We start from the raw sequence: 12,856 nt of genomic DNA on the forward strand, positions 1-12,856 counted from the left end.
CGAGCCTAATTACAAGCACAAAATTACTCTTCCTTAATAATAACTGGGTGCCATCAAGCTTCAAGGCTGTCAAAGATAGGACATTTTGGAGGAATTGATTCATAGGGTCGCCATGAGTAGGAAGCAACTTGATGGCATTTCACACACACATATGCATCAAGCAACCCCTAACTCATGGAGACTTCAGGGGCATGGGGTTTGCCAGGCAGGAGATGTTCCGAGGTGGTTTTCCATTGCCTTCCTCTGCGTAGCAACCGTGGACTTCCTTGGTGGTCCCCCAACCAAGTACTAACCAGGGCTGACCCTGCTTAGCTTCCAAGCTCTGATGAGATTAGGCTAAACTGGGCTATCACGCTGCTCCTTGCACCTCGATTAATCCTGATTTACCCCTTTCTGACCCATATGGTGCAACATTTGTGTGCAGAATTCATCCCAGTTTTCCTTACATGCAGAGGCATTTATCTGAAATTAACCCCAATAGGCAAAACTTGCTATATTACAGTCTTCAAAACTAGCATGTCATCTGATGAGAGATAGCCACTGATTTGTCACTACGATGTATTTCCACTTAGTTGCCTCCCCGTGTGATACAGGTTTTGTGCAACCATCTTGCTGCCTCTGATATTTATATCTGAAGAATATAAAATACATGCTAATAACAACAAAAGCTTCCTCTTCTACGGGACCCAAAACCAAGCAGATTGAAGGAAAAAGGAACTATGTATACTGCAGCATATTTTGCTAAGCGACACATACCTCAGTAATCTCCAGCACTGATACTGTAAGTATCGATGGCAAGGAAACAGAATAAGCCCCACCACCTTAAGAATCCATACAGTCCCAAGAAAGATACACCCTAGACTTCAGCGCTCCCACAACCCAACTTACAGCAGCCTCTCCATCGCTTGCTTTTCCCCATTTTCCTCTCTCAGCAGGTCGAGGTTGCTATGGTGCCACCCCAACGGCGTGAAGAAAAGATCTTTAGATTTCTCTTCCACCCGCCGATTGAACAACGACTCTAAGAAACAGCAAGGGAGAGGGAATTGTGAGATTATACTGTACGAACACATGATACTGCCTTATACCAAGTCAGCCCATTGGTCCATCAAGGTCAGCATTGTCTGCTCTGACCGGCAGCAGCTCTCCAGGGTCTCAGTCTTTCACATCACCTGCTATTGGATCCTTTTAGATGGAGATGCTGGGGATTGAACCTGGAACCTTCTGCATGCCAAGCAGATGCTCTACCGCCAAGCCATAGGCCCTCCCCAATTCCATGCGTTTTTTTCAAAGCTATTTTGCAAACAGCCATCTGAATAAAATCCGAACCGGATAACCAGTGTTAAGCTTGGATGGGTATTCAAATCCCCACTTAGACAAAATGCTCACTGGCGATCACACTCTCCCTGTTTAAACCTACAGCACAGGATGGCTGCATCGGGAAAGTGAACCCCTTTCAGCTCCTTGGAAGAAACAGGACTACTTTGTAGATGTAGTTGTTGAAACGACTGCATAAACCCAGGCTTAGCTTTCCAGATAAACAATTCTTACACTTTCTTGATAATATCTATTCTTGCTAAGCGGTTTTTAAACCTTATTCTCTCCCTGGTCCCCAATGCCCCATGGACAGGTTTCCATCAACTGAGTATTCAACTGAGAGGGGGTGACAATTAAAAATAAAACACATAAATAACAAGGAGGGCCAGTGACAGCGTGCCAAACAAAACTGAAAAGTCTTCACCCAATGATTGAGAGAAATCTCCCTGGAGAGAACGCGGTATTTATTGCCAAAAACCATGCTGCAGTTTTTACAAGAATAATTTCAAAACGCTTCTCAGTGTCCTTTTTTGCTTTTAAGGAACAGATCAAAAAAGGGACAGATTAAAGAACAGATTAAAAGTCATAGCCAAAGCTTTTAATGGCAACGGAAATATTAAGATATTATTTTATTGAAAAGCTATTATGAGGGTTGTTTTTTTAAAAAACCTGTGGAGAACATGGGTTTCTTATAGGCCCAAGTTGTTTGTCTCGCATCTGAGGAAGCCCAGAAGCAGAAACTGAACTTTGCTGCTATTACGCAAGGAAGAGGAACGTACAGCTGGAGCCGGTCATCAGTTTAAAAAGGAGCTTCAGGTAGCTTCTTCTGCGTGTGTACATAGAAATGTTTGCGTGGCACTCTCACAAAAGCTGATAACGTGCTCCACAGCAACAGAAGCCAAAGGGAAAGGACAGATGTGGTCACATTGACGTTTGCCTGCAGAGATTTCGTCAGGTTTCGGATGCAATCACATTTTTCCTGACGCAAAGCACAAACCTTTTCACAAACCGGGGTGGGAGGGTGGGGAAGAGAAATAACACAACTTTAAAGTGTTCACCCGACACTTCCACTGGCTGGAAAACAAATCCCACCCCTTCCCCTTTACCTTTGATGAAAGCGTCGCTTATGGAGATCATCTGTTGCCCTCCGTTGTCTGCTATCAGGTACTCTGAAAGAAGAGAGCGAGCAAAAATTAAAAAAAAGAATAATATATGGAGATGGGTGGAGAAGCCAAGGACGCGACAGGTTGGGTTAGTGCGGCTGCTATAATTATAGGGCTTACACACCCACTCCACGAGCAAAAGGAAAAATAGCATTACTCATGGCGTACGTTTGGCCCCTGTTGTACTAACAGCTCCAGAATGCAAAAGACTAGAATAACTTCGCCTTCTCTTGCGTCCTGTCGCTGTGTTGGCCTGTCTGCCAAATATTAAGGAGCCAAGTATTAAGGAGCTATAAAGCCAGACTGATCAGAAAAAGACAACAATGACAGAGAGCCCCTTTACTGATTCACACGGGTCTCATTCACCCAATGGCCGGATAACCTTCCAGCGGGAAGTTTCACACATCAAGAGAGGGTTCAGATAAGAGCAGCAAATAAAAAACAGGACTGTTGCTCACAGATTTTTATATTAATGATTCCCCTCCCCCACCACTCTCAACAAACAACTTATGTACAGCAGGAGGCTACGCCTTGGGATCTATTATGCGGCTCCCTCATTGTAGGTTCGCAGTTTGGTAAAGAGGGGCCCTTGTCTGGGACAATCGCGTTTTGTCAAGAGGATGGAAAATACTGGCGAGGGAAGGAAAAAAGGAACGTTGAACTGACTCTCTGACGTGAAAAGCCGGCTAATACTGCAGCCAAGAGAACCATATATAAAAAAAACTTTATGCTGAAAACTAAACTAAATCTAACAAGCCAAAATAACACCTAAATCAGGTTTAAAGGTAATCCCCTGTGCAAGCACCGGGTCATTCCTGACCCATGGGGTGACATCACATCCTGACGTTTTCTAGGCAGACTACGTTTACGGGATGGTTTGCCAGTGCCTTCCCCAGTCATCTTCCCTTTACCCCCAGCAAGCTGGGTACTCATTTTATCGACCTCAGAAGGATGGAAGGCTGAGTCAACCTTGAGCCGGCTACCTGAAACCGACTTCCGTCGGGATCGAACACAGGTCATAAGCAGAGCTTGGACTACAGTACTGTAGCTTACCACTTTGCGCCACGGGGCCCTTAAATCAGGTTTACATAATAAATATTCTTTCCATAAGAATGAAACCAATCAAATTACATCGTTACAAAACACTATGTGGGACCCATGCAGTATAGGAATCAATAGGGTCTACTTATCACAGGCTTTACACAAGCGGCTGAGTGAAAAATAAAGGTCTACTTAAAGCAAGCCTCGCTGAGGGGACTGGGAAGCAAACAGAACAGGCAATGCGGCAGGCCGGTACAAATACCCGTTTCGTTAGCAAAAGCCTCTTCAGCCAACAATAACAAATGTTCAACTAAACGTTTGGTCGATAACAAGCCATGATGAATGTACTCCCAATCTTTCTACGAGGTCTTCAGACGAAAAGCCAGCGAAGGCCTGTGATAAGTAGACCGTACTGATTCTTATACTGCATGGGTCCGCATAGTGTTTTGTATTGATGCAATTTGATTTGTGTAAACCTAATTTAGGTATTATTTTGGCTTGTTATGCTGGTTGTTTGGTTTCTTGGCCAAGAGAACCATCCCAGAACGATAACCCATCAATTCCGTTCTACGGTCTCCAGTTCACAGAAGTGATCACTGTCACGAAGAGACAGCGGAAGTATCTCGGTTGTAAAACTTGCCCTGTGACGGTTACGCCCAGGAAGGGAAGCGACAGCCTAAGGAGATCATCCAAACGCAACCACCCACTACTAGGCTGAGCGCGAGTATCTTTCTCCAAAGGTCCCACAGCCTGTGGGCTGTCCCTCAGCCTGACTCGGCCAGTTTCCCCAGGGAAGAAAAAAACAAAACAAGGATCTCTGTTTTGTCTTGTGTAGCGTCATGCCGAGAAGCTCTCAGGCGGCTCCCCAAAATCTTACTCAAGCCCTGCTCGAGGATATGACGGCCTTCCCCGCCCTCGCTTAACTTTCCAGCAGGTTAGGAAAAACAGCCACAAATACTTGACAGACCCAGTACTAGCCAGTTAAAAAACGGCTTTGCTCTATCACTCCCACTACAAAATGTGCACATTTTTTTAACATGCAAAGTCTCCCTTAAAACAGGACTGAAGAAGAAGAGGAGTAGTAGTTGGTTTTTATATGCTGACTTTCTCTACCACTTAAGGAAGAATCAAACCGGCTTACAATCACCTTCCCTTCTCCTCCCCACAACAGATACCTTGTGAGGTAGGTGGGGCTGAGAGAGCTCTAACAGAGCTGTGACTAGCCCAAAACTCCTACCGAACACATGTAAACAGAAGACCCCCCCAACCCACACTTCCCCTGTATTTCTAGAATGCTCAAAACCCACTTAAAAGCCCCATCAGTTCTAACTTGGTGCTAGTTTCCAGCACTGAAAATCTACATACACAGCAAACTCATTTCTTTTATCTACAGGAAACCAGAGTCTTTTCTTCCCCAAAAAAGCAACATATGGTAGGATTTCTCGTATCGGTTCTGCCTTCTTTGGGTACCTCACAGCACGCTTGGCTACCCCCCTTCTGTTCCTTCTCCTGCCTGTTCTAAGGTCTAAGCAGCTCCAATTTCAATTTACTATATATAATCCACATATCAGTGCAAGCTGTAAACACAGCCCTCCCAGAACTACTCTGAGCTGAATCCATCCAGCCTCAAAGATGTTTGCTTAGGGCTGTGAAGTTAGAGGCAGCTGTCAAAGAGGCTCAGCTTATCGGACACTGGGTTATATCGTTTGTAGAGGTGCGATAACTTCAAATTAGTGGCTTTAAGGAGTATGTGCTGCACTTAAAAAAAACCCACAGGAGTCTAGTGGTGCCTGAAAGTGCAATAACTTTCTTTCCAGTAGTAGCTATTCCGAGTCAGAGTTAGCTTCGTCAAATGCATGGTGTACTGCATGGGTTCCCAACATTTCTCTTCAATTAGTTACTGATTTCAAACTGGCCTTAATTATGTAACGTCTCCCCACTTCTGCCCATCTGTTGCTTCCCACTTCTGCCCTTCTGCCGCTTATAATTTTTATTTTACTTATTTTTATTTTCCCAATTTACTTATTAATCAGTCAAATTTGTGCCCTGCCCTCCCCAGCCAAAGCCGGGCTCAGAGCGGCTCACAGAAACATTAAAAGTACAATAAAACCAGGGTTAAAACATTTTAAAGCAACAATTAAAAAACAGCCCTATAACATCAGTGAATAAAGGATAGCATGTATCCGGTGGCGGCCTTGATTTACAGATGGCTACAGTAGGGCATGCCAGAGAATGACACCCCATAGGATGGCATAAGGGGTAAATGGGACAGGGGCGGGTAGTGGATAGATAGGCCAGCATTTGTAGAAAAAAGATACCATATTTATATTTATAACCTGCCCTCAATCCCCAGCCAAGGCCAGGATCAGGGTGGCTAACAACATAGATAATGCACAATAAAACCATATAAAATAAACAACATAAAAATATTATAAAACCAACCCCATTTCTGCTTTGATCAAAATAATTAATACAGCGAAATACAGATGGCACCAAACATAAACCCACGGCCTACAGGGCCAGGGGTGAACACATGAAGCTGCCTTATACTGAATCAGACCCTTGGTCCATCAAAGTCAGTAATGTCTACTCAGACCAGCTGCGGCTCTCCAGAGTAGAGTTGCCAGGTCCCTCTTCGCCACCGGCGGGAGGTTTTTGGGGCGGAGCCTGAGGAGGGCGGGGTTTGGGAAGGGGAGGGACTTCAATGCCATAGAGTCCCAACTGCCAAAGTGGTCATTTGCTCCAAGTGAACGGATCTCTATGGGCTGGAGATCAGTTGTAATAGCAGGAGATCTCGAGCTAGTACCTGGAGGTTGGCAACCCTATTCCAGGATCTCAGGCAAAGGTCTTTCACATCACCTACTTGCCTAGTCCCTTTAACTGGAGATGCCAGGGATTGAACCTGGGACCTTTTGCATGCCGAGCAGATGCTCTACCACTGAGCTATGGGCCCTCCCATGGGCTGGAGGGCAGTCAGGAACTTTGATATAGAATAATTGATGACATATAACAGAACTATTTTAACTATAAATAATTGCTATGGGTGTATTATTTCATGCACCTGAGATACTGATCTCTGACTCACAAAAGCTTGGGCTGGGATACATTTGGCAGGTATTTAAGGTGCTACTGGGCTGACATCTAATTGTGCTACTACAGGCTGACATCGCTATACCTTCTGGCATGAATACAAGAGACTCCCTCCCCTAGGACAACATCCCACAACTTCAGACGAAGAACATGAAGCTGAAATGCTTCCCAGCAAGCCCTGATGGCAACTCTTCCCATTCCTGGTCTTACACTTACAAGCTGGTTTACGTAACAGAACAAAAACCCAGCAATCACAGGTTACCCCTGGTCTGGTCTGACTCCTCTTGCATCCACTGCCAAGTTTGTGTGCATCACCCCAAGAGTCAATTGCCTCTCCTTCAAAAGGGAATTAAGACAGATTTGTGAAGGAGACGTCCAAACAGTGCTATAGATGCAGCCTCGTTTGGAATATGGTGTGCAGTTCTGGTAGCAGTATCTCAATAAGAAGAAGAAGAGTTGGCTTTTATATGCCGACTTCCTCTGCAGTTTAAGGGAGAATCAAGCCAGCTTACAATCACCTTCCCTTCCCCTCCCCACAACAGACACCCCGTGAGGTAGGTGGGGCTGAAAGAGCTGTGACTAGCCAAAGGTCACCCAGCTGGCTTCGTGTGTAGGAGTGGGGAAACCAACTCGGTTCACCAGATTAGCCTCCGCCGCTCATGTGGAGGAGTGGGGAATCAAACCCAGTTCTCCAGATCACACTCCACCGCTCCAAACCACCATGCACATAAGGACATTGCAGAGCTGGGGAGTAGGGTTGCCAACCTCCAGGTACTAGCTGGAGATCTCCTGCTATTACAATTGATTTCCAGCCAATAGCAATCAGTTCACCTGGAGAAAATGGCTGCTTTGGCAACTGGACTGTATGACATTTAATTTTCACTTGTGCTAGAGTTCAAGAGCATCATGGTAGCTGCTTGCACAAGTTCACTGTTTCCCCACTTGTGTTTCCTCTTGTGCAAGACCCTGTGCCACCCATTTCTGGAGACTGTAATATATATGCAGGCAAACTGTAGGCATTGTACAAGATCTCACGCAAGCAGGACTGCATTAAGTCTGTTTGTGTCTCTAAATGCAAACCGCTGGATCCAAGCCTCCGTTTGGTTGTCGGGCAGCTTAGCTTCAAAGTACTCTTTAAGTACTTTGGCAATAAATGTGTGTCAGCTGCCAGACCAAGTAACTTTGAACTGGGTTTTTAAGGATTTCCTCTGAAAAGCCTGGAAGACTGAACAGTTAAGCCTCATTCTCCCAATGAACTACATCAGAACTTTTTTTTGGACACATGCAACAGTATTATACAAAGATTAGGGTACTTCAAAGCACATGCCCGGATAAGCCTCGTTACTACAGTTACTCTACAGCGTTAGTTTGGCTACGGATCACTCCAGTCCAAAAAAGTTTTAGTAAGCAGAAGCTGTTGCGTATCTCAGAAAACTTAGTTGAGAATTACCTCTGTTACCACATGAGCGTGAGGGTGCATGGGTGATTTACTTTGTATAAACAACAAAAAAAGGGGGGGATCTGATGTAATTTTGACCTAATACACTGCTTGATATATCCACATCCTTAAGAGCCCGGCACACAACAGAAGGTGAGACAGTGAAGCCAGGTTTTAGCATATAAGAAGTAAATAAATTTACAGGGAACTTCACTGTACTAGAAGGGCTTTTAGATATCTCTTACTGCCTATTATGATATGTATTATTAGGATGTGTGATAAATTATAATTCTATACTGACAACTGAGGAAGGCATTTCCAGGCCAAAACACATCTGGTCCTTTCTGGATCTCATATTGGTAAAATGAAAGATTGTACATCGCAGTTGTTCATGTTTGTAAATACTGAATGTGTAAATTTCTGCTTTTACTAGGAGTTTCATGTTTTAATCTATATGTGCACCTTATTAAAATTTATATATTTGTAATTTTAGCATTTTCCAGCTCAACCTCTTTGGTTTGTGATTTACTTTGTATGTCCTAGTCCCTTTAAAATTAAAATAAAAAACAAAGGAAAGGAGCCAATCTAATTTCTGTAGAGGATGGAGTTGGAAAAATGAGGGAAATGAAAGAGAACAGAATGACCAAAATTAATCTTTCAGGATTTCGGTGTCTGCCTCCTAAAATGGTAACTGCTAAGGGAGAGGTTACCTCAGAGAAGTAGAGACGGTCACCAGCAGCATTCTGTTTTAATGCTTTTAAACAGAGAGGTCTGGTCCTCAGCTCTACGAAAGACAGGAGAGACCTGTGGAACCCTGAAGACGCACAGTTTTAAGGTGATGTCAGATTTCAGGAGCCAGTGCGTCCGGCATTAAGGTACCTCAGAATCTGGAGCAGTCCAACATGGCTACCCCTCAAGAAAACTTATTATATGTAGGACCGCTGTATTAAACATCTCAACACCCAATACAAAATAAATCAGCAATATATGTTAGGGAAAAGGTACTGATTTAAAACACACCATAAAAATCTGAATAACCTATAATATATGTGGAACAAAACCAGAACTAAAGGTGTAATACAACACTTACAGACATATCGGGAGACTTTAACGCTTTTCCATCAGTTGTCAGCCTAATATTACAATATAAATTAAAACTTTCTCCTTTATCAACAACTTTGTTTGAACAATTTATGGGGTTTGTGTAAGCTTAACTCTGCATCATTGAACATTCACAAAGTTACCACAAATTGAAATAACAGATATTAGCGTGAATTATCTGCGAATGTCTCATTACATCATGCGCAGCTTGTGTTCCGCTAGAAGTTTGTTTGCAATAATTATAGTGAAATCAATATTATAATCAAGTGAAGGTACTTGCAAAGTTACCCCAAAAAATAGGCATTTCAATTTTGTGGTAACTTTGTAACGTATATGGCCCCATAAATTGTCTGAACACATTGATATCGCAGGAAATTTTACCTTGTATTGTAACTCATATTAAGTTGACCACCTAATGAAGACGCATTTAGTCTCCTGGTTTATGTCTGAGAAATGAGAAAGGTTTTAAGCATTATTACCATGGCGAGATATTATTATAACCACACAATATTTTTTCTTTAGACTTTATGGTGTATTTGTTTTAAACCAGCAGCTCCATTCTGCCACATCAGATACAGACAGATTTACCATTTCAGGTGAAGATTTTTTCCATCTATTTTTTTCTAGGTTTTGGGTTGGTTATAGGTTTTATTGTTCCTTCCCCCCCCCCAATAATTATTTAAAGCATCTCAGCTTAGCTCTATTTTAGAGAAAGGGACCAAACCTTCACACCGTATCTCAAATGACTGAAGCCTGGGATATTCCGCACTGGCCTGCTACCTATGGTAGGACTGGTGCCTCATATGACTAGGCCCTAAGCAGGTCCGGTGTTGAATACATATGAAGCTACCTTATACTGAATCAGACCATGGATCCATCAAGGTCAGTATGGTCTACTCAGAATGGCATTGGCTCTCCAGGGTCTCAGGCAGAGGTCTTCCACATCACCCACGACCTGATCTTTTCAACTGGAGATGCCAGAAATTGAACCTGGGACCTTTCTGCATGCAAAGCAGATGCTCTGCCACTGAGCTCCTCCCCTCTTAAACTGGGACTGACTGGAAATTTCCACAGCCAGAAGTGATTCCTGACAGCTGGATATTATTTTTCCTCCCCCTCTTGCTACAGGCCAAAATGCTCCCCTGAAATAATGCTCCTGGGAGGCAGGGGGACTGCCCCCCCTCCCGGGAACACCATGAAGGAAGAATCCACTACAGTAGCGGTTCCCAAACTGTGCTCCATGGAGCACTTGGTGCTCCATGAAACATCTCCTAGTGCTCCGTGAAGAGACTGGAAAGAAAAATACTACCGTCCTTCGGTTTAGTATATAGGTGCTAGGTGAAAATTAGTGCTCCGTGACGAATTTCTCTCCTGAAAAGTGCTCCATGACCCCAAATGTTTGGGAAACCCGCACTACAGCATGGCAAAGCAAGATCCTGGGAGACCCAGGTTTGAACCCCCACTTTTGCCATGGAAGCTAGCTGGGTGACCTCGGGCCTGTCACAAACTCTCAGCCTGGCCTACCTCACCAGGTAGTTGTTGGGAGAAAATAAAGAGGAAGGGAGAATGGTGTTCTAAGCCACTTTGAGTCCCAACTGAGGAGAAAAGCATAATATAAATAATTACTAAATAAATGCAAATGCAAAACTGCACCTCCTCATTTTGTTGAGTGGTGGCTCCAAGCCTAACCCTGCAGTGATGTATACGGCAACCGATACAGGGGTTTGTTTGTTTGTGTAGGAATACCCTGTGGGAACGAAGGGCACTTTCTATAAGGAACGCCATGTGAGAAATTGCGCCCGCTTACGCAGATCCCCCACAATTCCAAGGTTCTTAAAAACAACAGGAAGGCATGTGGCCCAAAAGAATCAACCCAGGAAAAAGGGAGAGGAGGCTGCATTCAGATCAACAGCTCTCCGAGGAGCCCTGCCCTCAACCATGAGCAACTCCGGGGGGGGGGGTGTTAACCGCCTCCTACCTTTTTGGTCGGCAGGGTGAGGGGGCACGTGAGGGTACTTGGAGTGCTTCTTGATATGGAAGTTCACGTTGTCCAGCTCCACGTTCAGGCTGATGGAAGCGGCTGAGTCGCTGTCCATGGCAGACTGGAAGCTGCTGACTGAGGGACGCTTGCTAGGGCTGGCGGAATCTTTTGCGATTCAGGCGAGGGGGAAGAAAAAATACAGGGAGGAGAAGGGGGTGGGTCGGTGGGTTGAAATTGGGAGCGCATGGAAGATACCAAGGAGAGGAGAGAAACGGTCTTCAATTACACAAAGCCCACAAAGCAGAGAGAGAGAGAAAGACACAGTGTTTTTATTGACTCAAGGCCTGCCAGTGTAGGTCGCCTTCAGATGCAGTCTAAACACTAATTTGTTTAAATGAGGCAGCCGCCAGGCCAACTGGAGGATCTGCGCTGCTATAGCACAGAGGTATTACACTACTTCGGAAACCGGAACAAACGTCGACAGCGGGCCACATGTGGAATACTGCCTCGGCTTTAAAAAGAACTAATTAAAGCTTTTTTTTTAAGGACTACAACAGCTGCAGGCAAAGCCAAGCGGAAGTTTCACTGGTTACAAGACGGCTTTCCAATGTTAAAATCAAATAAATAAAACAGACTCACTGGTCATGTTATCGTCTCCTTCTTCGGCGATCTGTTCTGTATCACTGTCGTCGAACTTGATGTCTTTGAACCAGGACGGTTCAGAATGGCCTTCGACGGAGTTGACGGAGTCGCTGTCTGGAGAAGGGGTTTCGGAAAATTCTGTGCTCTGTAAGGTCACAACAGAAAAGAAAAACAAGTTTCCATCCTGGTTTGCCAGATTAGAGTCCACCGCTCATGTGTAGGAGTGGGGACTCAAACCCGTTTCTCCAGCTTAGAGTCCGCCGCTCTTTACCACTACACCATGCTGGCGAGGGAGAGCAAGCGAGCAGTCCAAGATCACCCAGGGAGCTGGGATTTGGACTCGGGTCTCCCCAGTCCTACACTTCAAACACTGCACCATGCCAGCTCCCACCGAAACAAAAGTCTAAGAGCAAACACAGTATAGAACCCAACAGAATCCCATGAGCGTTATGTACCTCATCACTTTGAGGATTCAGGAGCAGACCTCCTGATCAGCAGCACACGCTACTCTACTCAAAAGCCAGAAGAGTTGTATGTTCAGTGTGCCGGCTTGCTTTCATAACGAAGAGCATGATATAATCAAAGGCTTACAACCATTACAAAATAATTAAATCACCTGCCACTTTGTTTGAATTGGAAAGAGTCAGATAATTAAGTTATTGGGGGGAGGGGGCATGCTGTTTTTCGGCAAGTGCTGCAAAGACACTTTATGACATCCTACGAGGACATGTTGTTGACATGCTCCGAATCTGATAAGAGCCTGAGTCTCTTAAGCCTTTTTTATTTTTTATTTATTTAAAACATTTCTTAGCCGTCTTCCTACCTAACAGAACTCAAGGTGGTTTACAATGTGAACAAAACAATCACCGTAAAAATACATTTTAGAAACCTACAATTTAAAATCCCAATTTCAGACAGCCAATAAATCTTGAGTAAAAGAAAAAGAAAAACTTGGGTAAATTTTTTACCCATGACAGGAAACTTTTAAAACTTATTTTTCTTCCTCCCTCCTCCCCCCCCCCAAGGTGACATCCTTGTCAGTGAACGTGTCACCTCTCTCGTTAAACTTACTGACCTTCGTTGAAT

General features: G+C 44.3%; 1 protein-coding gene across 1 annotated transcript in view; it reads right to left on the reverse strand.

Annotated features, from left to right (window-relative positions):
- Positions 1 to 12,856, reverse strand: part of PIKFYVE (phosphoinositide kinase, FYVE-type zinc finger containing) — a 73,804-nt gene that overhangs the window by 42,730 nt on the left and 18,218 nt on the right. The window contains exons 9-12 of the mRNA XM_056861126.1: positions 11,768 to 11,915; positions 11,126 to 11,293; positions 2,421 to 2,483; positions 889 to 1,018 (exon numbers count right to left, since the gene is read on the reverse strand). Of these exons, the coding sequence (XP_056717104.1) occupies positions 889 to 1,018; positions 2,421 to 2,483; positions 11,126 to 11,293; positions 11,768 to 11,915 (509 nt within the window). The remainder of the gene's footprint in view (positions 1 to 888; positions 1,019 to 2,420; positions 2,484 to 11,125; positions 11,294 to 11,767; positions 11,916 to 12,856) is intronic.

Source organism: Euleptes europaea, chromosome 15 (assembly GCF_029931775.1).
Source record: "Euleptes europaea isolate rEulEur1 chromosome 15, rEulEur1.hap1, whole genome shotgun sequence".
NCBI classification, from domain to species: domain Eukaryota; kingdom Metazoa; phylum Chordata; class Lepidosauria; order Squamata; family Sphaerodactylidae; genus Euleptes; species Euleptes europaea.